The 20,759-nt window shown below is 59.0% G+C and overlaps 2 protein-coding genes across 9 annotated transcripts in view; both read left to right on the forward strand.

Moving 5' to 3' along the window:
- Positions 1 to 6,904, forward strand: part of PKM (pyruvate kinase M1/2) — a 27,291-nt gene extending 20,387 nt beyond the window's left edge. For 5 of the 8 annotated variants that reach the window (XM_070053200.2, XM_089309086.1, XM_089309084.1 and 2 more), the window contains 5 exons: positions 600 to 750; positions 830 to 982; positions 2,896 to 3,062; positions 5,431 to 5,612; positions 6,309 to 6,899. In XM_070053200.2, the coding sequence (XP_069909301.1) occupies positions 600 to 750; positions 830 to 982; positions 2,896 to 3,062; positions 5,431 to 5,612; positions 6,309 to 6,415 (760 nt within the window). In that variant the 3' untranslated portion in view covers positions 6,416 to 6,899. 8 annotated transcript variants of the gene reach the window in all.
- A 129-nt stretch (positions 6,905 to 7,033) lies between these two features.
- Positions 7,034 to 20,759, forward strand: part of GRAMD2A (GRAM domain containing 2A) — a 30,537-nt gene continuing 16,811 nt past the window's right edge. Inside the window, exon 1 of the mRNA XM_089310954.1 lies at positions 7,034 to 7,408. The gene's annotated coding sequence lies outside the window, so the exon portion shown is untranslated. The remainder of the gene's footprint in view (positions 7,409 to 20,759) is intronic.

Here is a 20,759-nt window from a genome sequence, read left to right on the forward strand (position 1 = left end):
CTCGCCCCCAGAGGGAAGCCTGGGGGTCTTCTTCAGGTCCCCAGGCTGCCCCAGCCCAGCCTGACCACCTCCGCCGTCTCAGTGTGGCCAGCTGGCCCCTCCTAGAGCAGTAGCTCGTGAGGGGCAGGGCGGCAGCAGCCCTGGGGCCCCACAGCCTGGTGTTCTGGCCGTCTCCGGCTCTGCCTGGGCGTCCTTCCTACCACATGAGCTCGGCTCTCTGCCTTTGCTGTCCTGATGGGCCGGGCTGCTGGCTCGGGCCGGTGATGCGCGTGCCCTCTTGCCTCCCCGGGGCATGCCTGTGGTGTCCTTGGCTAGATGAGGCCGCCGACCTTGGGGTGGGAAGCAGCCAGCAGCGTCGGTGCCCTTCCTGGGAAATGCTGACTGGAGCACTTGAGGGCCTCACAGGGTCAGGTGGAGAGGCGGGGCGGGGCATCCCAGAAGGTGTCGAGGCCCAGGAGCCGGGAGCCTGGCCACGTGCACGCATCTGTGCTGTGTCGGGCCCTCCGAGTTAGGGGTCGTGGCCGGGGCTTCCTGTCTGTCACCATACTTGGGACCCCTGTGGAATATGACTTCTGTTTCGTCCCTGCCCCCTCTGTCAGGTTTGATGAGATCCTGGAGGCCAGCGACGGGATCATGGTGGCTCGTGGTGATCTTGGCATTGAGATTCCTGCAGAGAAGGTCTTCCTTGCCCAGAAGATGATAATTGGGCGATGCAACCGTGCTGGGAAGCCTGTCATCTGTGCCACGCAGGCATGTGGCCCTCCCTGGGGACCCCGTCCCTGTGCACCCCCAGTCCAGCAGGGTCTCACCCGTGCTCTGCCCCTCCCAGATGCTGGAGAGCATGATCAAGAAGCCCCGCCCCACCCGCGCCGAGGGCAGTGACGTGGCCAACGCGGTCCTGGATGGAGCCGACTGCATCATGCTGTCTGGAGAGACGGCCAAGGGCGACTACCCGCTGGAGGCCGTCCGCATGCAGCACCTGGTGAGTGCCCAGGGCCCCGCTTCCGCGGAGCCTCACTGCACGAGTGAGGCATGTGCTGGGCGTGGGGCGCCCCTTCTGCCCCGCCTCCCAGCTCCTGTCCGGAGAAGTCACCCCAGCTTCCGAGTCCTTCGCCTGAGTCCTGGGGTACTGCTGCCCTCAGCAGATGCCTGTCGCCCTCCTCAGAGGTCCAGGGGCTTCAGCACCTTTGGCCTGATCTGGAAGACACCAGGGCTCCTGCCCCCAGCTGCTCTGTTTGGCTTTGACTGGACTCCCTGCGGGGCCTGTGTGCACCCAGCAAGCTGCCTGTGAGCCGGCCTTGCATGGTGCCTGCAGCGGGACCGGCTTCTGTGCTGTGGGGGTGCAGCTGCCTCACTTAGTCCAGACGACCCAGAGGGGCTTGGGAAGGTGGCCAGCCCCGGTGGTCCTCACACTGGAGTCATCTGCAGGAGTCTGGGGCTGGGCCATAGCCGCCTGACCTCTTCTGTAGGTGGGAGCCCAGGGCTGGTTGTCAAGGCCGCTCGGGCTTGGTGCACCTTGAGCCCCAGTCACCTGGAGAGTGGCTCCCTGTGGTCTCTGACGCCCCTCTGTCTGTGTGCTGTGGTAAGCTCAAGCGGGAGGGTGATGACCTTGTCTGAAGCACACGGACTACAGAAAGTGTCTCTGGGCGAAGTCTCCGCTCTCTCAGGACCTCGTCTGTAAGCTGGATTAGATGAGATCTACGACTGCTGGCTTTAGTTCTGATAAGTCCCTGGTACACTGATGTAATCCTGACAGCTCCCAGCATCACCAGGGCTGTGGGACAAGAACTCCCAGGACACTGACCCAAAGCCGGCCTTCTCCCTGCGGTTCCCCTGCCCAGTAGGACTTAGAACGAGGCTCTGGGTCCCAGAGTTGGTTCTGGGTTCTGAATTCTGTGCCTCTTTCCCTTAACTGGTCTTTCCCATGGACAGACAGCTTAGGGCGTTGCAGGCTCTGGGCCAGGATGTGGCTGCCCTGCAGGTGGTGCAGGCCACTAGCCGGCAGCCGCCTCTCAGTGTCCGTGCTCGGACTGATGCACTGACCCGTAACTCAGGGCTAGGCCGCACCAGGTATGGCCCTGGCTCCTGTCCCTGTCCCTGTCCCTCGGGCTGCATGCACTCATTCCATCGTTAACTCGGCGGTGCTCCCCGCGTCTGCTTCCGCTCGGAGATGAAATGAATGGGGCGGTGCTGCTGACCCTTCCTCGCCCGTTGATGACTAAGCCACTGGGAACTGCATTGTAATCTCGAACGCTTCCACTCGCTTTCTGATTCTCAGTCTCACCTGAGCTGGTGGTCTGTGGTAACTCAGCTCTCTCGCGCCTGTTTTAATCAGTAGCTGTTAATCAAGCGTCCTGTGACGTCCCCGCATGCTCCCATGGGTGTCTCTTCACATGGCTGTTCAGGGCGGCCCTCGCGAGCTGGCCTGTGCTGCCAGCTCTCCTGCGTGGCCTTGGCTGCTGACGCCTGCCTCCCAGCCCTGTTGTCTGTTTCCACGGCGGGCACTGGGGAGAGCACCCTTGTGCCTCAAGCCAAGCAGCCTCCATGTGGCACAAACACCCAGACAGCCAAGTGAGGAGGGGCCTGCTCCTTCCCGAAATCTGTGTCACGAGGCAGCGTGGTCAGGTCCAGCCTGGGCAGGTCCCCATGCCACGGCGCTAGAGCCCGCGGCCATACTGGCTTCCCTCCACTCCCAGCCCCGGTATCGGAGGGTGAGGTGTGAAATTCTCCATGCCCCACAGCTGGCTGGACCTGGACCCTCTGCCTCTGCCTGACGACCCGATTAACCCGGGGTGCCTTCCTCCCTGATTAATCCCCCGTTCTGTCTTTCCGTGTCTTGTCTTCCCTGTCTCCTCCTCCTCCTCTCTTCCTTGCCCTCTCCCCTAACCCTTACAGATAGCTCGCGAGGCTGAGGCAGCCATGTTCCACCGCAAGCTGTTCGAAGAACTTGCGCGAGCCTCCAGTCACTCCACAGACCTCATGGAGGCCATGGCCATGGGCAGCGTGGAGGCTTCCTATAAGTGTTTAGCGGCAGCTTTGATAGTTCTGACGGAGTCTGGCAGGTAGGGCCCGAGGCCAGGTAACGCTGCAGGGGACCCTGCCTCTTGCGCCAGCTGCTCCAGGATGCGCGGCCTGGGCCCAGAGCCTCTGCTCAGCTGCAGGAAGACAGCCAGGGTGGTCAGGACAGGGCAGGACCGGAGGCTCTGCCTCGGTAGGCAGCGGCGTCTCGGGCAGCCGGTGGAGGAACGCCCTCGGGGAGTCTGGCTCTGCTGCTCCCGGGCTGCAGCCCTCAGGCTCGTGTTGGCCTTGCTGGGCCGTGTCCCCCACCCGCTGTCTGTAGACTCATCCCCTCCCCTCTGACGAAGCTCTGACGAAGCTCTGTCCCCTCTCGTCCCCCTGGACGGATGTTGCTCCCCTAGATTGCCCGTGAGGCAGAGGCTGCCATCTACCACTTGCAATTATTTGAGGAGCTCCGCCGCCTGGCGCCCATTACCAGCGACCCCACAGAAGCCGCCGCCGTGGGTGCCGTGGAGGCCTCCTTCAAGTGCTGCAGTGGGGCCATAATCGTGCTGACCAAGTCTGGCAGGTAGGAGGCGCCAGCGAGCGCCTGGCAGTGCCCTGCTGCGGGACACCCCTGCAGGAGGGGCCTGGGAGCGGTCCTGGCGCAGTGCGCAGATGGTGCTGAGCCAAGGTAAGCCCCTCTGCCCACCACCTGCACCCTGGCAGGGAAGGATGCTCCCAGGCCCCCGGGCCAGGACCAGCAGTGAGCGGAGCCGGGTTGTGGACTCGCTGCGTAAGGGGTAGGGCTGACGACACATACTTGTTCTTTAAAAGCTGCTCCTTGGAAACAGAAGCAGGGTTGCCTTTTCTGGTTCTTAGGACCTCTTTGCAAACTTAGTCTGGAAAATCTGAATGCTGTTCCCATCTCTGCCAGACACACCAGTGGGTTCTGGGCCCAGGAAGGTCACCCCCCCTTTCCCCTCATTTTGTGGGGCTGTGGTGCCGGGGTTGGACTTGGCCTGAGTTACCCTCCCTCCCCTGTGGCCCTGGGAGACAGCGGGTGGGGAGGAGGGGCTGTAGCTGGGCTGCCGTGTGCGACCAGGAGAGGTCTGCGACGCCCACTCTTGGGCTTTCGGGCTGACCTTTGTAGAACGGCCGGCTTAGCTCTGCACTATTCTTAGCGGCAGTCTTCTGAGATTTCACAGCTCTGACCCCAGCAGCTGCCTCCCCTGAAGGCCAAGCCTGTTCCTGGCACCTGTTCTGTCTTCGCAGCTTGCTCCCGGGGCCTGCTCCTTCGCGGGCCCCTCCCCAGCTCCTGCAGGGCCCCTGGCACAGGGCTCAGCAGAGTCCCCACCTCCAGGGTCCCCTGACAGGCGGAGCTGCCCCCATGCCCACCTTTCTCTCATCACGAAGCCCTTACCTGAATCTACACAATCTTAGGAGTTAATCTTTGGTTAAAAAATCTTTTTTACTTATTTGAAAGGCAGAGTTGGAGAAAGGGAGACAGGTCTTCCCCGGTTCACGCCCCGAATGGCTGCAGCGGCCAGGGCTGGGCCAGGCTGAAGCCGTGCCCGTGTGGGATGCCCATGTCCCTATGCCACAATGCTGGCCCCCCCGGGAATTTTTTTTTTTTTTTTTAAGATTTATTTATTTATTTGAAAGAGTTACACAGAGAAAGAAGCAGAGAGAGAGAGGTCTTCCATCGGCTGGTTCACTCCCCAATTGGCCACAATGGCCAGAGCTGTGCCAGTTCAAAGCCAGGAGCTTCTGGGTCTCCCACGTGGGTGCAGGGGCCCAAGGACTTGGGGCGTCTTCCACTGCTTCCCCAGGCCACAGCAGAGAGCTGGATCGGAAGTGGAGCAGCCGAGACTCAGGCAGTACCCTTATGGGATGTCGGCACTGTATGTGGCGGCTTCACCTGCTATGCCACAGCACTGGCCCTTTGGGAATTCTTAAGATGCCTCCGGATCTTCAAGTTTGTCTGAGATCTGGAGCCCAGTTGCTGGGGCCGCTTGGGTGGACGAGCCCGGCAGTGGAGGGTCCGTGTGTTGCTGGGCCCAGGGTCTGGCAGCTGTGCTGCGGCTCTGCAGTCAGGCTGTGGGCCACACGCTGCTCCGCTGTGCTTCTGCCGGCCCCAAGACGAGGCCCTGCACTAGGGCTGCCAGGTGGAGGGAGCAGGACTCCCTCTGCCATAGTGGAAAAGTCCAGGGTGTGGCAAGGCAGCTGCCAGCCCTGGCCACGTGGGGTCAGTGGATGAGATGGGGCGGCTCCCTGCCCTCAGAGGCACCAGAGAGCAGGTGTGGAAGTGGCCAGAGCTTCAGGCTGGCGTAGTGAGTTGGATTAGGGGGTGAGCTATTGCCAAAGGCCCGGGGGGGGGGGGGGGCTCCAGGGACACTGCTTAATGGTCGTCCTGCTTGTCTCCTGTCCCAGGTCTGCTCACCAAGTGGCCCGGTACCGCCCGCGCGCCCCCATCATTGCCGTGACACGGAACCACCAGACCGCCCGCCAGGCCCACCTGTACCGTGGGATCTTCCCGGTGGTGTGTAAGGATCCGGTCCAGGAGGCCTGGGCTGAGGATGTCGACCTCCGGGTGAACTTGGCCATGAATGTCGGTGCGTGCTGGGAGCAAGACTAGAGACCTGAGGGGCAGGATACCTGGCTACTGGCTTCTGGGACCCTGAAGCCTGGGGAACATAACGGGGGGAACCCCAAGACCAGAGAGGCCAAGAGACCTAGCTGAGCACCCCTGGTCCCCACTGGGGATGTTCCCTGAATCCCACTGCTTGCCAGTCCTGAGCAGCGCCCGGGAGGGGAGGGGTGCCATAGCTCGCAGCCACAGTAAAACGCCTCGTTCTGTGGCAGTGCTCTGGGGGTTAAGGTTTATGTCATTTATTTGAAGGGCAGAGTGCCTGAGGGGGAGGGAGGGAGGCAAAGATCTTGCATCCACTGGTTCAGTCCTCAAATAGGCGCAACAGCCAGAAGGCCAGAGTCGGGCCCAGAGCTCCATCCGGGTCCCCCCCATGGATGGCAGAGGCAAAGGCATTTGGGCCACCTTAGGATGCCTTCCCTGGCTCGTTGGTAGGAAGCAGGAGCAGCCTGGACAGGGGATGCCGGCGTGGAGTGGCAGCTTACCCTGCTGCACCACGCTGTTGGCCCCGCTGCCCGGGTGTTGGGAGAGGAGAGGAGCAGCTGGCTCTGACCTTAGGCAGTCTTAGGTCGTGTCCAAGTCCCTGCCCACTTTGTCCCCGCTGTGAGGCTGGCGCCACCTTGTGGAGGGTGGAAGTCCCTCACCAGCTTCTCTCCTGCAGGCAAGGCCCGCGGTTTCTTCAAGAAGGGAGATGTGGTCATTGTGCTCACCGGATGGCGCCCTGGCTCTGGCTTCACCAACACCATGCGCGTGGTGCCCGTGCCGTGACAGCCCGCAGCCGCTCCTCCAGCCCCGTCCCGTTCCTTCCCCCAACCCATCTGTTAGGCCAGCAACGCTTGTAGTGCTCCCTCGGGCTGTAGTGTGGCACCGGTGGGCTGGGACGCCGGGAAGGCGGCTCCCACCAAACGTGTTTGTTCCGAGCCGGCGCCCCTAGCGGGGCTCACGCAGGCCCGGAGCAGGGCAGGCCCGGAGGGCCCCTCCCTAGCTTACGTGGGGGAAGGCCTGCCCTCCGCGTGTAGAGCTTCCAGCCAGAGCTGGGCCTCAAGGGAGGCGGCGCGTCCAGTTGAGGCAGACGCGGATCTGGCCCCCTGGGCCTCCCACTCCACGCTGTGTGTTGTGCTCACCTGTGTTCCCCACCCCACTCAGCTGTGGCCGCCAACAAACACTCCACCTCCACCTCCACCTAGCCCACGAGCGAGGCCTAGGCCTGCTGTCCGGAGCCTGCCTTGTGTCAATAAACAGCGGCTGAACACCTGCCTCCTCTCTGTGGGGTGGGGTGGGGTGGGGCGGGGCGGGGCGGGCAGGGAGGGGGACCAGCGCCTGCAGCCTGGCCACAAGTGGGAGCCACGGGGCTGGGGAATGGGGCCTGGGGCTTAGTTCTCACCGTGCCCGCCAGTCAGCAGCTCTGTGTTCCCCGTGGGCCTTGAGCTGTGGCCGAGACGTCGCGCGGACTACCACGGTCCCAGCCCTGGGGTCTGGAGGAAAGGGAATAAGCGGGAAGCCCATCGGCGCCTGCGAGGAGCCCCGAGCTCCAGGGCTGGGACGCAAGGCGGGTGCGAGGCCCTCGCGGTGCTGGGCGAGCGGCGCACACCCAGGCCCAGCCCCTCGGGTGTGCGGAACGTGCGCGCCTGTGGACCCACCTGGGTCGTCGGGGCGGGGCCGGCCAATGGGCTTCGGGGGCGGGCAGCGCGCTGGGTCCCGCGCACTCCGGGGCTCTCCGGTGGCGGCGTCGCGATAGCTGCCCCAAGCCGAGGCGGCCAGGTAAGGGGCTCGCTGGGCAGAGCTGGGGACGCGAGGCGGGCTCCGGGGCCAGACCCGCGCCGCGGGCGTCCTGGGGCGGGAGGTCCAGGCCGAGTGGCGCGGGGCTTGGCGGCACCTGCCGGCTAGGGGCGGCCCGCGGGCCCGGAGGGGCGCCAGTGCGCCGGGGCGGGTCCCGCAGCCCGGGAGAGCGCAGGGTAGGCGGGAGGTGGCATTGCAGGTGACACGAGGAACTGTGGCTCCGGCCCCCCAGGGTGGGATTCTTTGGGAGGAAAGCGGAGCTAGTGGGTGGGGCTGTAAGTTCTGCGTGGGGCCCACGCCGCATTTCAAGCTGGGGTCCGCCCCGCGTCGCGGAATTGCCAGGGTCGTTTCTTTCGGGCACCTCTAACGACCGGCTCTCTTGAGAGCAAAGACGTGGTCCGGGGAGAGCGCGGGGCCTCCGGACGCAGCCGCTGGGCTTTCAGGGGACCCTCTTGGGGCCAAATCCGAGTCCTCCTCCCAGCGACCCCTTGGAAGAATTTTATAAGTGGCACAGGGAGCGCAGCGCAGGCCCATCCGTGCCGCGGTGCTGCGTCCCAGGGAAGTCCTAGGGCTTAGCGCGGATCGGAGAGGCGCACTCGCTGACTCGGCCTGGAAGGAGCTGCGGGCGCCCGGTGCCCGCGGGGCTGGCTCCACCCAGCCTCCCCGGCGACGCCCCCTGCCGTCCCGAGCCCCGCGGGAGCCCGGGGCTAGGCGGGTTTGGGATCCGGGAGGACCCTGAACCGTGCCGCCCCGGCCTGTGGGCCCTGGCAGGCTGTCTGCACACCACACCAGGAGATGATGGGCTTCATTCTTTTCCTGGGGAGCAAGGCCCACCCCACCGCCAGTTCCACAGCCGCCTCTGCTGCAGGTGTGAGACGGCTTCTCCAAGTTTCTCTGGGGGCAAAACATTGAAATCCTTGGCACGCTTTTTCTAGAAGGCACATCCCCCACCCCCAGCCAACTCATATGCATGCATTTCAAAAAAAAATTTTTTTTTTTGCCTCCAAGTAAACATAGCTTTTAATTCCGTTTCCTGCGAACTACCTGAAGTTCCCGAAGTAAACAGCCCACCAGGCCTGCACTGCTGTGCACCTGGGCTACAGGCCTGTCCTGCCCTCCCTGCTGTGGCCGACCTTTGAGGTCTTGATTAATCCCCAGCTGTTTATAATGTAGCAGAGGGAGGCGGGAGCGCTGCAGCCCCTGGGAGCAGCTTCCTTAGCATGCCCTGCCCCCGAGTACACATTCCAGAAGGGAGGAGGAGTTTGCAGCCACTGGGTCATCGTTAGGGTCTGAAGAGATTACAGCCGCTGGGAGCCAGACTCACGTTGGATTCTTGTCCTGAATGACGTTTGCTCCGTGGTGTTGGGAATCCCCCTGCCTGTCATTTACACAGACATTCGTTTTTGGCTGTGTGTGCGTGCGCGCTCCTAAAGAGTTAGCTGAAGTCAAACCAACTGCGCGTCCTCCCTGCTGGCACGGGGTCCTCCACGGCAAGGGGACCTTAAATGCCAGGATCCCACTGCGCTTACCCGGCGAGCATCTTTTTATTCTCTGCCTTGGGGTGGACAGCAGCGCCATGGGCAGTGCCCAGGCAAATGCCTGAGACCACTGGCCAGAATTGCTTTCTCGGACACAATTTAGGTATTTCTAGTCGGTGTTAGAATGAAGCGGATTCTGCAGAACTGGCTCTTCACCTCTCAGGCCACACGCGATGCTATTCCAAAATGTTTTGGATTTCAAAGAAAGACCCGGAAATTTCACTTTCTGATAACCCAGCGAGTGCTGGCTTTCTATGCTGGAGAATTTCAAGCACGTACCTGTGTCTGAGCACCAGCCATGAGCAGGCGGGGGGTCCTGCTGGTTTCTGTTTACAAGAAGGCTTCAAAGAGTGTGGGGAAATGGAATTAAAATGTTTATTTTGGTGCAAAAAGATTTTCCTGCATAATTTGTTCACGATGTGAATCTTCCACCAACTTTTTGAAAGACCGCATGTGTCTTCTCCCTTTCTCCTGGCTTCTGTCTCTTTTGAGACAAATGTTTCAGTGTGTAATATTTTGTTTATTTGAAAGGCAGAGTTAGAGAGGCAGAGAGAGAGAGAGGGAGGTCTTCTATCCGCTGGTTCACTCCCCAGATGGCTGCAATGACCGGAGCTGGGCCGATCCGAAGCCAGGAGCTTCTTCTGGATCTCCCACGCGGGTGCAGGGACGAAGCACTTGGGCCACCTTCTACTGCTATCCCAGGAGCCAGGTGTCTCCTCTTGGTCTCCCATGCAGGTGCAGGGACCCAAGCACCTGGGCCATCCTCCCACTGCCTTCCTGGGCCACAGCAGAGAGCTGGCCTGGAAGAGGAGCAACCGGGACAGAATCCGGCGCCCAAAACGGGACTAGAACCCGGTGTGCCGGCGCCGCAAGGCGGAGGATTAGCCTAGTGAGCCGCGGCACCAGCTGGATGGACTTTTATAAAACTACATTTTCCATCTTCTACTAACATTTCAGTGAACATTCTCAGGATACACTGGAGTTTGTGCGCAGTGGTTTCCTGTGGGTGATTGTTACTGTGTGTCTGCGCCTGGGTGTAGAATTCCCAATGCCGCCATGTGTCCTGGGCAGGGAGACTCCCCTTCCCCCATCCCCAAATGCTGACAGCACTGGATGTTACTGAACTAACCAGTGTCTGAAATCCAGTGAGTAAAAAATGCAGCATCATTTCTACTTTACTTTAAAATAGCCTTATTGCTTTTTTTTTTTTTTTAAAGTATTACATCTGGGGCTGACCCTGTGGGTTAACTCCCTGGCCTGAAGCACGGGCATCCCATATGGGCGGCGGTTCTAGTCCCGGCGGCTCCTCTTCCATTCCAGCTCTCTTCTGTGGCCTGAGAAAGCAGTAGACGATGGACCAAGTGCTTGGGCTCCTGCACCCTCGTGGGAGACCCGGAAGAAGCTCCTGGCTCCTGGTTTCAGATCGGCGCAGCTCTGGCCGTTGCGGCCAATTGGGGAGTGAACCAGCGGATGGAAGACCTCTCTGTCTCTCTGTAACTCTTTCAAAGAAAAACAAAATAAATATTTTTTTAAAAAAAGTATCACGTCTGTTAGAGTAAGATAAACAAAATGACAAGTATAGAAAGAGTGAAAGCCATCCCATAATTCCCCACCCACATATCCTCACTGTTGGTTGATGTGCACCTGTAGGTACAGATGTTTAATAAGTAGATTTTATCTTACTTATCTGTGCCTACTTTTCACTTAAATGGAACATTCTGGACTTTTCTCCATACCAACACATGGAACACTCTCTGTCAGTGTAGCATACGAATCCATGGTATTGATTAAATCCTACTTTAGTATTTCCACTTTTTCCCTGGTAATTGCTATTTGTATGAAAGTGCATTTTTAGTCTATTTCCTCACAATTTCTTCAGAGTTGTTGAAGGATCTGCATTTCTTATTTTTTTAGGATTTATTTATCTGAAGTCTTTTTTTTTTTTTTAAGATTATTTATTTGTTTGAAAGGCAGAGCTACAGAGAGAGAGAAATCTTCCATCCGCTGGTTCGCTCCCCAAACAGCCACAGTGGAGTTGAGCCAATCCAATGCTAGGAGCCAGGAGCTTCTTCCGGGCCTCCCACGTGGGTGCAGGGTCCTAAGGACTTGGGCCATCTTCCACTACTTTCCCAGGCCACAGCAGAGAGCTGGATGGGAAGTAGAGCAGCCAGGATTCGAACCATCGTCCACAAGGGATGCCGGCACTGCAGGCGGCAGCTTTACTTGCTACACCATGGTGCCAGCCCCTCTTTATTTATTTGAAAGATAGAATTACAGAGAGAGACAGAGAGGGAGAGGTCTTCCATCTGCTGACTCACTCCCCAAACAGCCACAACAGCCAGGGTTGGGCCAGGCCACAGCCAGGAGCCAGCAGTTTCTTTTAGGTCTCCCATGTGGGTGCAGGGCCATCTCCCACTGCTTTCCCAGGTGCATTAGCAGAGAGCTGGATCGGAGCAGAGCAGCACTCGAACTGGTGCCTGTATGGGATGCCAGCATCGCAGGCAGTGGCTTAACCTGCTGCACCACAGTGCCGGACCCCAGGATTTGCATTTCTTGGGGCTCTTCGTAGATACGGAAAAGCTGGTATCACACCTCTCATCGCAGGTGTGAGGAAGGCCTGTTTCCCACATCCTTGGTGATCCCCAGCATTATCATTTTCTAAGTCTTTACCAATAAGAAGTAAGACAGATACTTCTGTGTGTGTGTGTGTGTGTGTGTGTGTGAGTCGCTTATTCATATTCTTGACTCATTTTTCTTTTTTCTAAAAACATGTTATGTGTAAGGCAGAGAGAGAGAGGACAGAGACCGTGCCTCCAGATAGTCACTCCCCAGAGGCCTGCACCCCCAGGGTGTGCGTTAGCAGGAAGCTAGGGCGGAGACAGAAAAGCAGGCATGGGAGGTGGGCACCCTAAGCAGGCTTAACTGCTGCACCAAGAGCTTCTCCCTTCATTTACTTCACTTACTTTTCTGTTCCCTTGTTCTTTTTTTTTTTTTTTTTTGACAGGCAGAGTGGACAGTGAGAGAGAGACAGAGAGAAAGGTCTTCCTTTTGCCGTTGATTCACCCTCCAATGGCCGCCATGGCTGGTGCACTGTGGCCGGCGCACTGTGCTGATCCGAAGGCAGGAGCCAGGTGCTTCTCCTGGTCTCCCATGGGGTGCAGGGCCCAAGCACTTGGGCCATCCTCCACTGCACTCCCTGGCCACAGCAGAGAGCTGGACTGGAAGAGGGGCAACCGAGCTCTTTATATGTGAAGAATACCAATCTAGAGTGGGCATTCTGACAGCAGGTTAAGCTGCCGCTTGGGATACCCGCATCCCTTACTGGAGGGCCTGAAGCCAAGTCTTGCCCTGCAGATGCACCTGGGAGGCAGCAGGTAGTGGCTCAGTTACTTTGTTTGCTGTTCCTGGCTTCAGCCTGGCCCAGCCCCTGCTCTTGCGGGCATTTGGGGAATGAACCAGTGGAAGTAAGCTCGCTTGCCTGCATTCGCACTCGCTCTCTCTCTCTCCCCCTCTCTCTCACTCTCTCTTCCTCTGTCACTCTGACTCAAATAAATAAAAATGAATAAACACAGCCGGCGCCGCGGCTCACTAGGCTAATCCTCTCCCTTGCGGCGCCGGCACACCGGGTTCTAGTCCCGGTCAGGGTGCCGGATTCTGTCCCGGTTGCTCCTCTTCCAGTCCAGCTCTCTGCTGTGGCCAGGGAGTGCAGTGGAGGATGGCCCAAGTGCTTGGGCCCTGCACCCCATGGGAGACCAGGAGAAGCACCTGGCTCTTGGCTTCAGATCAGCATGGTGTGCAGGCAGCAGCTGCCAGGGTGGGGTGAACCAATGGCAAAAGGAAGACCTTTCTCTCTGTCTCTTTCTCACTGTCCACTCTGCCTGTCAAAAAAAAAAAAAAAAAAAAAACACAAAAAAGAATATCAATCCCTGTCCGTTTAAATTTTGATGTACAGAAGTTTTCCATTTTTTTATTTTCATGCAGTGAAATCTTTTATGTCTTTTATAACTGGATTTTATATCTTACTTAGAAAAACCTTACAAATAACTTAAAAATATTCTTCTCTGTTTTCTTTAGTTCTTTATAGACTTAGAAAATACTTAGATGGTTCATCTAGGGGGAATATACCGTGGGGAATGGGGAGACATAGCCGGAGCCCGGCACTGTTTGTTAGATGTTTCATTTTCGGTTTCCTTGCTTGAAACCTTGTTTTCAGTCTTCCCTCTGATGTTCCCCTGATCTGTTGATCCCTCCTGAGCCAGTACATTCCTCTCCACTTAATTGCTCTGCCTGGAGGTTTGTTCTGATACCCGATATCTTGCATTATTTGTCTTTTTCAAATTTTTCTGGCTCTTCTGCCCATGGGCTAAGCCCAGAGCTGATTCATGGAGCACACACGCTCCTACACACACCTGCTCCATCTCAGGTACGATTGCAAAATAACTGGTGGAAAAGTTGCTGCTTTTTTTTTTTTTAAAAAAAAAAAAGATGTATTTTTATGTATTTGGAAGGCCAAGTTACAGAGAGGGAGGGAGGGAGGGAGGGAGGGAGGGAGGGAGGGAGGGAAGGAGAGAGAGAGAGAGAGAGAGAGAGAGAGAGAGAGAGAGAGATAGATAGATAGAGATCCTCCTCTGGTTTACTCCCCAGATGGCCACCATAGCTGGGGCTGGCCCAGGCTGAATCCAGAAGCCAGGAGCTTCTTCCAGGTCTCCCATGTGGGTGCAGGGGCCCGAGGACTTGGGCCATCTTCCACTGCTTTCCCAGGCCATAGCAGAGAGCTGGATCTGAGGTAGAACAGCCAGGTCTCCACCGGTGCCCATGTGGGATGCCAGCACTGCAGGCAGTGGCTTTACCTGTGCCAGCCCCCAAATTGCTTCTTTGAAACCTATTTTTTCAAGTTCACACTCAAAAACAGGGTTTATGTCTCTGTTTCTTTCAGGTCACATAGAATATTTGTCTTCTGGTAGATTTTGTACATTTGTAAAATTTATTCCTGAGTGTATTTACATGGTTGTTGGGCGTGGGTGCAGCCATTCTCCCAAATTTATTGTCTGACCCTGTGTCGCAGGCCTGGGGGGAAGCTGGGTTTTCAGGCGGTGCCGGTGGGAACATCCATTCACAGTGCGCATGCCACCTCCTTGCGCATGGTGGCGGCTGCGCCCCCGGGGAGGCTCAGCCTATGCGCAGTCTGACCCCAAAGCCCTTAAATTTTTCTCCTTTGTGCTCTGGCCAGGACACAGGACACTACTGAGCCATCTCAGGGCAGAGCAGGTGTACCTGGGGCTCTGGAGGAAGCCCCCTGGCCGCTTGGTCTTTGTGTCTGGGGCCCTGGCACTGGGGCTGCCGCTGGCCGCCCGCGGGTCCTGTGCAGGCGGCGAGTGCCGCTGAGTCAGCGCCCGCAGGGACCCAGCAGCAGGCGACTCCAGTGGCTCCCGGCCTTAGCTCTGGGCCCCTCAGCTCCCACGGAGCCTGTGCACCTGCTCCTCTTTGCACAGCTGTGTGCCGACACTCTGAGGGCCTCGAACCCCTGGCGCAGCCCCGAGCTGGTCTCCATGGCAGCTGCAGCACTTCCGGTGCACCCACCTCGCCAACACCTGCTATTGCTTCTGTGGGTGTGCGGTCACAGGCCCTGGTGGGTGTGGTTTACGTTTCCCTGGTGACGCACAAAATGTCGAGAGTCTTAAATGTGTTGCTGGTCATTTAATATCACCCTTGGAGAAATGTTAATTTAAACATCTGCCCATTAAAATTTGTTTAGTTGAGAGGCAAAGAGAGAGATCTTGTGTCCACTGGTTCACTCCCCAGGTGTGTGCAACAGCTGGAGCTGGGCCAGGGCAAAGCTGGGAGTCGGAACTCCACCCATGTCTCCCTCGTGGCTGGCAGGGACCCAGTACTTGAGCCACTACCTGCTGCATCTCAGGGTGTGTGTTACCAGGGAGCTGGAATTGGGAGGCAGGATACTGAAACCAGGCCCTTTGGTGGGGGTCACGGGGGTCTTTTAACAGCTAAGCTAGGAAATGCCTGTCCCTGTCCATTTTTTTTAAATCAAAAGATTGGTTTTAATTTTTTTAAAGGCAGAGTTACAGACAGAGAGGAGGGAGATACACACACACAGCCTTCCATTTGCTGGTTCACCTCCCAGATGGCCATAACAGCCAGAGCTGGACCAGGCCGCAGCCAGGATCCTGGAACTCCATCGACGTCTCCCCCACAGGTGGCAGGGGCCCAGATACGTGGACCATGTTTGGCTGCTTCCCCAGGTGCATTAACAGGGAGCTGCATTGGAAGCCGAGACTCCAACTGGCGCCCCTGTGGGTTGCTGGCATTGTAGCTGGAGGCTCAACCCACTGCGCCACACCGACCCCAATTTTTTTTTCAATTGGGGTTTGATAAATCCGTGACACAGTTGCCCATCCTACTGCTTGTTAAGGTGCAGTGCAGGAGCATTAATATGTTCACTGTTGTGCAACCAATTTCCAGAACTTCTTGATTTTGCAAGCCTGAAATTGTACACTCATTAAACAACTACTCCCCATTCCCGCTCCCGCTGCCCCTGGCCACCACCTTCCTCCTTTCTGTTTCGGTGTAAGGGGACACCTACCCCTACCACTTTTGTCCTTTTGTGACTGGGGTGATTCCCAGGACACGATGTCCTCATCGTCGGCAGAGTTCTCTGTATTTTGGATTCTAGTCCCTTAACAGACATGTTTGCAAATACTTCTGTCACTCCTTGGGTTGTCTTTCATTTTCTTTCCTTTTATTTTCCATGTGCTTTTTTTTTTTTTTTTTTTTTTTTTTTTGAGAGGCAGAGAGAGACACAGAGACAGAGAGAACTCCCCATCTGCTGATTCACTCCCCAGGCGGCGGCTGCAATAGCCAGGACCAGGCTGGGGCCGAAGCCGGGAACCGGGAACGCGTCCAAGTGTCCCCTGAGGGTGGCAGGGACCCGAGTACTCGGCCCATCACCGCTGCCTCCAGGATGCAGCAGGAGCTGAGCTGACACTCAGTGTGCGGCCTGGGCGTGCTGACCGCCGGGCCAGAGGCTGGCAGTCGGAAGTTAACCTGCGCCCCTTACCTTTCTGCTGAGCTCCTTTGTCTTACCTGAGGGTGGCTGCCATCTCTGCTTCGCCGTCCTGCGCGTGTGTAAGACTGGACCGTGACCCGTTCCTGCAAACCAGCTTGCTGGCCCTGCTTCCCCGGCAGGGCTCGGCAAGGCCACCCCCCGCACTCTCGACCTGCTCTCCCTCTTGCCCCACAGCTGACCAGTCTCCAGGTCAGGTCATTCTGTTGGGATACGAATGTCCTGGGCCCCTCCCTGGCCCTCGGTCACCACTGCCACCAAGTCCGCAGCGTTGACCCTGTGCTGGGCCGCGGCCTCCTAACTGACCCGTCTCCCAGGGGAACATGGGACATGCAGGAGGATGGGAGAATTGTAAAGTGAACCACGTGCCGCTGTCATCTTCCACACGGACCACAACCCCCGTTCCTCAGTGCTCATCCTGCAGACCCCCACCCCACTCCCAGCTTTCACTTGGAAGCAAATCTGTGTGTCCCAGCCATCTTTTCCACACACAAAGCTGACGGTCCAGTTACCGTTTAAAGTCCTTTGTTGGGAGGCCGGCATTGCGGTGCAGTGGATGGAGCAGCTGCCTGTGGCGCCGTCATCCCATATGAACACTGGTTCGAGTCCCGACTGCTCCACTTCCGATCCAGCTTCCTGCTGATGTGCTTGGGAAAGCAGCAGAAAATGGCCCAGCTGCCACCATGTGGGAGACCTGGATGGAGTTCCAGGCTCCTGGTGTGGCCTGGCCCATTCCTGGCCATTTGTGGCCATTTGGGGAGTGAATCAGTGGATGGAAGGTCTCTCTGTAACTGCCTTTCAAATAAATACATCTTTTTTTAAGTTTCTTTACTGGATCCCTATTGCTTTTATTTATTTGAGAGGCAGACAGCCAGAGATACACACACACACACAGCTCCCATCTGCCTGTCCATTCCCAAAATGCCTGCAGTGGCCAAGCCTGGGCCAAGTGGGAGCTCGGAGCTGGGAGCTCAATCCACGTCTCTCACCCAGGGTGGCAGGGACCCAGCGACTTGAGCCATCACCGTTGCCTCCCGGGGTCTGCATTAGCAGGAAGCTGGCGCCAGGGGAGAGGTCCTCTGATGTGGACTGTGTCGCATAGCCAGGCTAAGCACCCCGTGGCTCTGCCTTCCAGGTGACAAGACCCTCGCAGGGACACACGGGTCCTGCCAGCCTTCCGTGCCTCACCACTCACCCCTACCTGTGCCTTCTGTCTGCGGGGGTCCTCCAGGGACCCCAGGACGGTTCCTTCACCCCCGGGTCTGCCTCTCCCTGCAGGCAGTGCCAAGGGCAGCTGGGGTCTCACCACGCAGCACTTGTCTATGCACAGTAGTTGGCGGGGGGCGGGGGGGCTTTTGCAGAAGGCAGGTGCAGAGTCAAGGGAGCCTGCGCTGTGTCTGGGGCAGCCTCTCCAGGGCGGGGTTCGCTTCTGGCCATGCAGGGCCAGCGCTCATTGACAGTTCACCCCATTCCCGGCCTCACTTTCCCCACTGTGCCTGCCCCTTTCCGGAAGGAGTACTGAGGCCCAGGAGGGGTAGGAGCTGGGCTTTCCTTAAGTCCAGGCCTGCACCCCTGTCTTCTGCCCCTCCCCCAAGGCTCCTTCAGGACCTGGGAGGACCCTGGAGTGTCTACAAAGCCGGAGGTGTTCTGAGGTGGGGCGTCCTGGGGCGCCGGGGCGGGGTTTACCCCGTAAGCACAGAGGGGACTTGTGGTCCGCTGGCTGCCGGCCTCAGCAGGGTGGCCCCCAGCCGCACAGGGCTGCCCTGTTTCGCGGTGAAGGCCAAGTCTGTTTGGAGACCTGAATGGCCGGCTTCTTGTCCGGAGGTGGCCCGGCCCCCGAGGAGGCCCGCCGAGCGGTGCTGTGCAGCCAGATGTGGGTGCCGGCTCGCCCGGGGGACGCCGCCAGCCGGGCGGGCAGACGGGCGCGGCCGGCCGCAGGCGCGCACCCTGCGGAGCCAAGTGTCTGCGGGGCCTGGCAGCCCCCGGCGGGCGGGAAGGCCTGCGGCTCCGGCGGCGCGGCTCCGTCTGCAGCTTGCCGGCTTGGAGCTCTGGGCCGGGCCGGCTGGGAGGCCCTGGCTGCAGGGAGGAGAGCCGGGAGGGGTCCCCAGGGGCCGGGGCAGTCACTGAGCCCCCTCCTCCGTGCGCCAAGGGCCTCGCCTGCCGCCAGGAGTGGCTCATGCAGGCGAGCGTAGATGGGGCAGCGGCGGCCAGGAGACCCCAGCTCCACTTCCCCTGGGAGAGGCACCTCCAGGGACCCTGCAAGGGGCTGGTGGCAGGCGGGGCTCAGTGGGCGGAGCCATGCGGCGGGATGGGGGGCTCAGTGGGCGGGACCACGGGGCCTGGTCTCTCTCATGCTCTGCACGGAGAGCAGCAAGTTCAGAGGAGGGTGGCTGGGGTAGACCTGGCTGCTCTCGCTTCAGGGCTGGCTGCCTCCAAAAGGACCCTGCAGCTGCAGGGCGATTGGTGAGCATGCGCACCACGCACTGTGCAAGGCCTGAGGCGAGAGGAGGGAGCCTGGTCTAGGGGCAGCGGTTCTTCCTGGAGGCTGGGCCGCTGATGCCAGCTTCCTGCCCCTGGAGGCAGGCGAGGGCAGGAGTGAGCCAGTGCAGGGGAGATCTGTCTACCTCTCAAGTATTGGAAAAAAAAAAGGCATGTCCAGTGGGGAGCCAGGCGCAGCTAAGGCAGAGGTTAGGGCGGAGGGAGGGTGGGGCCTGGTCACTGTGGAGCTACAGGCCAGGCCGCAGGTCAGGGAGGTGAGGGAGGGGTGGCAAGAGCAAGGGGACCCCATCCTGGGGAGGAGTGCTTAGCCGGAGAGGGGCCCAGGCAGAGCTGGGGAAGGAGTGCTTAGCCGGAGGGGGGCCCAGGCAGAGCTGGGAATGGCCGCGCAGCAACAGTGCCCGCCCCCACAGGAACAGCTGAGCACCTGACTGAGTGCCTTGGTGAGAGAGCTTGGGCCTGCGTGGCGAGATCGGGGCGCAGGGAAGGGGGGGGGCATGCACACAGAACCTTGCACACGGCTCCAGCCAGAGCCTGGGGTAGGAGGTAGACTAGGGTTTGAGAGGGGGCCCATGTGCTCGGGCCATCTTCCACTGCTTTCCCAGGCCATAACAGGAAGCTGGATCAGAAGAGGAGCAGCCGGGACTTGAACCGGCGCCTACATAGGATGCCGGCGCAGCAGGTGAAGGCTTAGCCTACTATGCCATAGCGCTGACCTTCAAATAAAGAGAGGTCTGGAACTCTGGGAGCTAGTTGCAGGCCGGCTTTCCAGTGTGGACAGCATCCTGGCTGGCTCAGGGGTCTGTTGTCGCCACCTGAGTCCGCAGCGGGGAGAGTGGAGCGGTTGTCCTGGCCCCGAGGGAGGACGAGAGAGAAGGGAAGTGTGTCTGCAGAAGGCAGCATCCCTCCATCACAGTGCCAGCGCGTCTGCTGTGCACCTGCCTCTGCCTCCCCACGTAGCTGGCCCCTGGCAGGCGGTGTCAGGACCGCGGCCCCCAGACGTGGGTGCTCCCGGGAAGAACTCGGTGCGTTCAAGCCGCCTGTGGCTTGTGGAAGGCTGGCCTTGTCCCTCCACTGTACCACCTAAGGCGTGGGCTCTGTGGCCCTGGTAGGGGAAGACCTGTATTAACACTGGGACTCCCCTGCTTGCCGGGTCCCAGGAGGGGCAGAGGAGGGTCCTCTTTCCCCAGGGCGAAAAGAAAGGAGGGCCAGGGTTCTTCTTTCCCAGCCCTGCCCTGGACACACACCCACCTCGTGATCCCGAGTGCTTACCCACGACGGGCGCTGGCATCTTCTTAGCAGTTATGTAAGAGGCCCAGCAACAGTGCCTTGAGTAAACTCAGGCGGCACCTGAACGCCGGGAAAGCGCACAGCTTCCAGTCACGCTCACGTGGGCAGTCCCCCCAGCTCATTCCTGAGCCAGAGCGGGCACGGGACGGATGCGGAGGGTGTGAGCAGGGCACGCCCGGGGAGGTAGAGTGGCCGCACAGCTGGAGACCTGCACGGTGGCTGTCCCGGGACCTGGGCGGTGTGGCTGGAAGGAAAGGAGGTGTGTGAAACAGATAAATGAGCTCTCTGTGCACTTCGTTTTTTTTTCTTCTCTTTCCTTATTTTTTAAAATTTTACTTTGATTTGAAAGTCAGAGCTACAGAAAGAGAGAGAGAAAGAGAGAGTGAGAGAGAGAGAGAGAGAGAGAGATGTCTTCCATCTGCAGGTTCACTCCCCAAATGGCAGCAATGACTGGGGCCGGGCCAGGCCAGGCCAAAGCCAGAAGCCAGGAGCTTCTCCCAGGTCTCGCATGTGGGTGCAGGGGCCCAAGGACTTGAGCCGTTCTCCACTGCTTCTCCAAGGCCATAGCAGGGTGCTGCATCAGAAGTGGAGCAGCCAGGAATCAAATTGGCGCCCATATGGGATGCCAGGGCTGCAGGCAGCCGCTTTACCCCCAGTGCCACAGTGCCAGCCCTTTTTTCTTATTTTTTAAAAGATTTATTTATTTTTTTAAGGCAGAAAGAGGGGTGGGGGAGACACAGAGGGAGAGATCTTCCATCTGCTGGTTCATTCCCCTAAATGGCCACAATGGCAGGGCAGGGCCAGGCGAAAGCCAGGAGCCTGGATCGCCGTCCACGTCTCCCCCGTGGGCAGCAGGGCCCTAGCGCTTGGGCCATCCACTGCTATTTTCCCAGGTGCATTAGCAGGAGCCGGGTCAGCAGCAGAGCGGATG

This window comes from Oryctolagus cuniculus, chromosome 12, assembly GCF_051225735.1.
Source record: "Oryctolagus cuniculus isolate XC-2025 breed Fujian yellow rabbit chromosome 12, ASM5122573v1, whole genome shotgun sequence".
In the NCBI taxonomy this organism is placed as follows: domain Eukaryota; kingdom Metazoa; phylum Chordata; class Mammalia; order Lagomorpha; family Leporidae; genus Oryctolagus; species Oryctolagus cuniculus.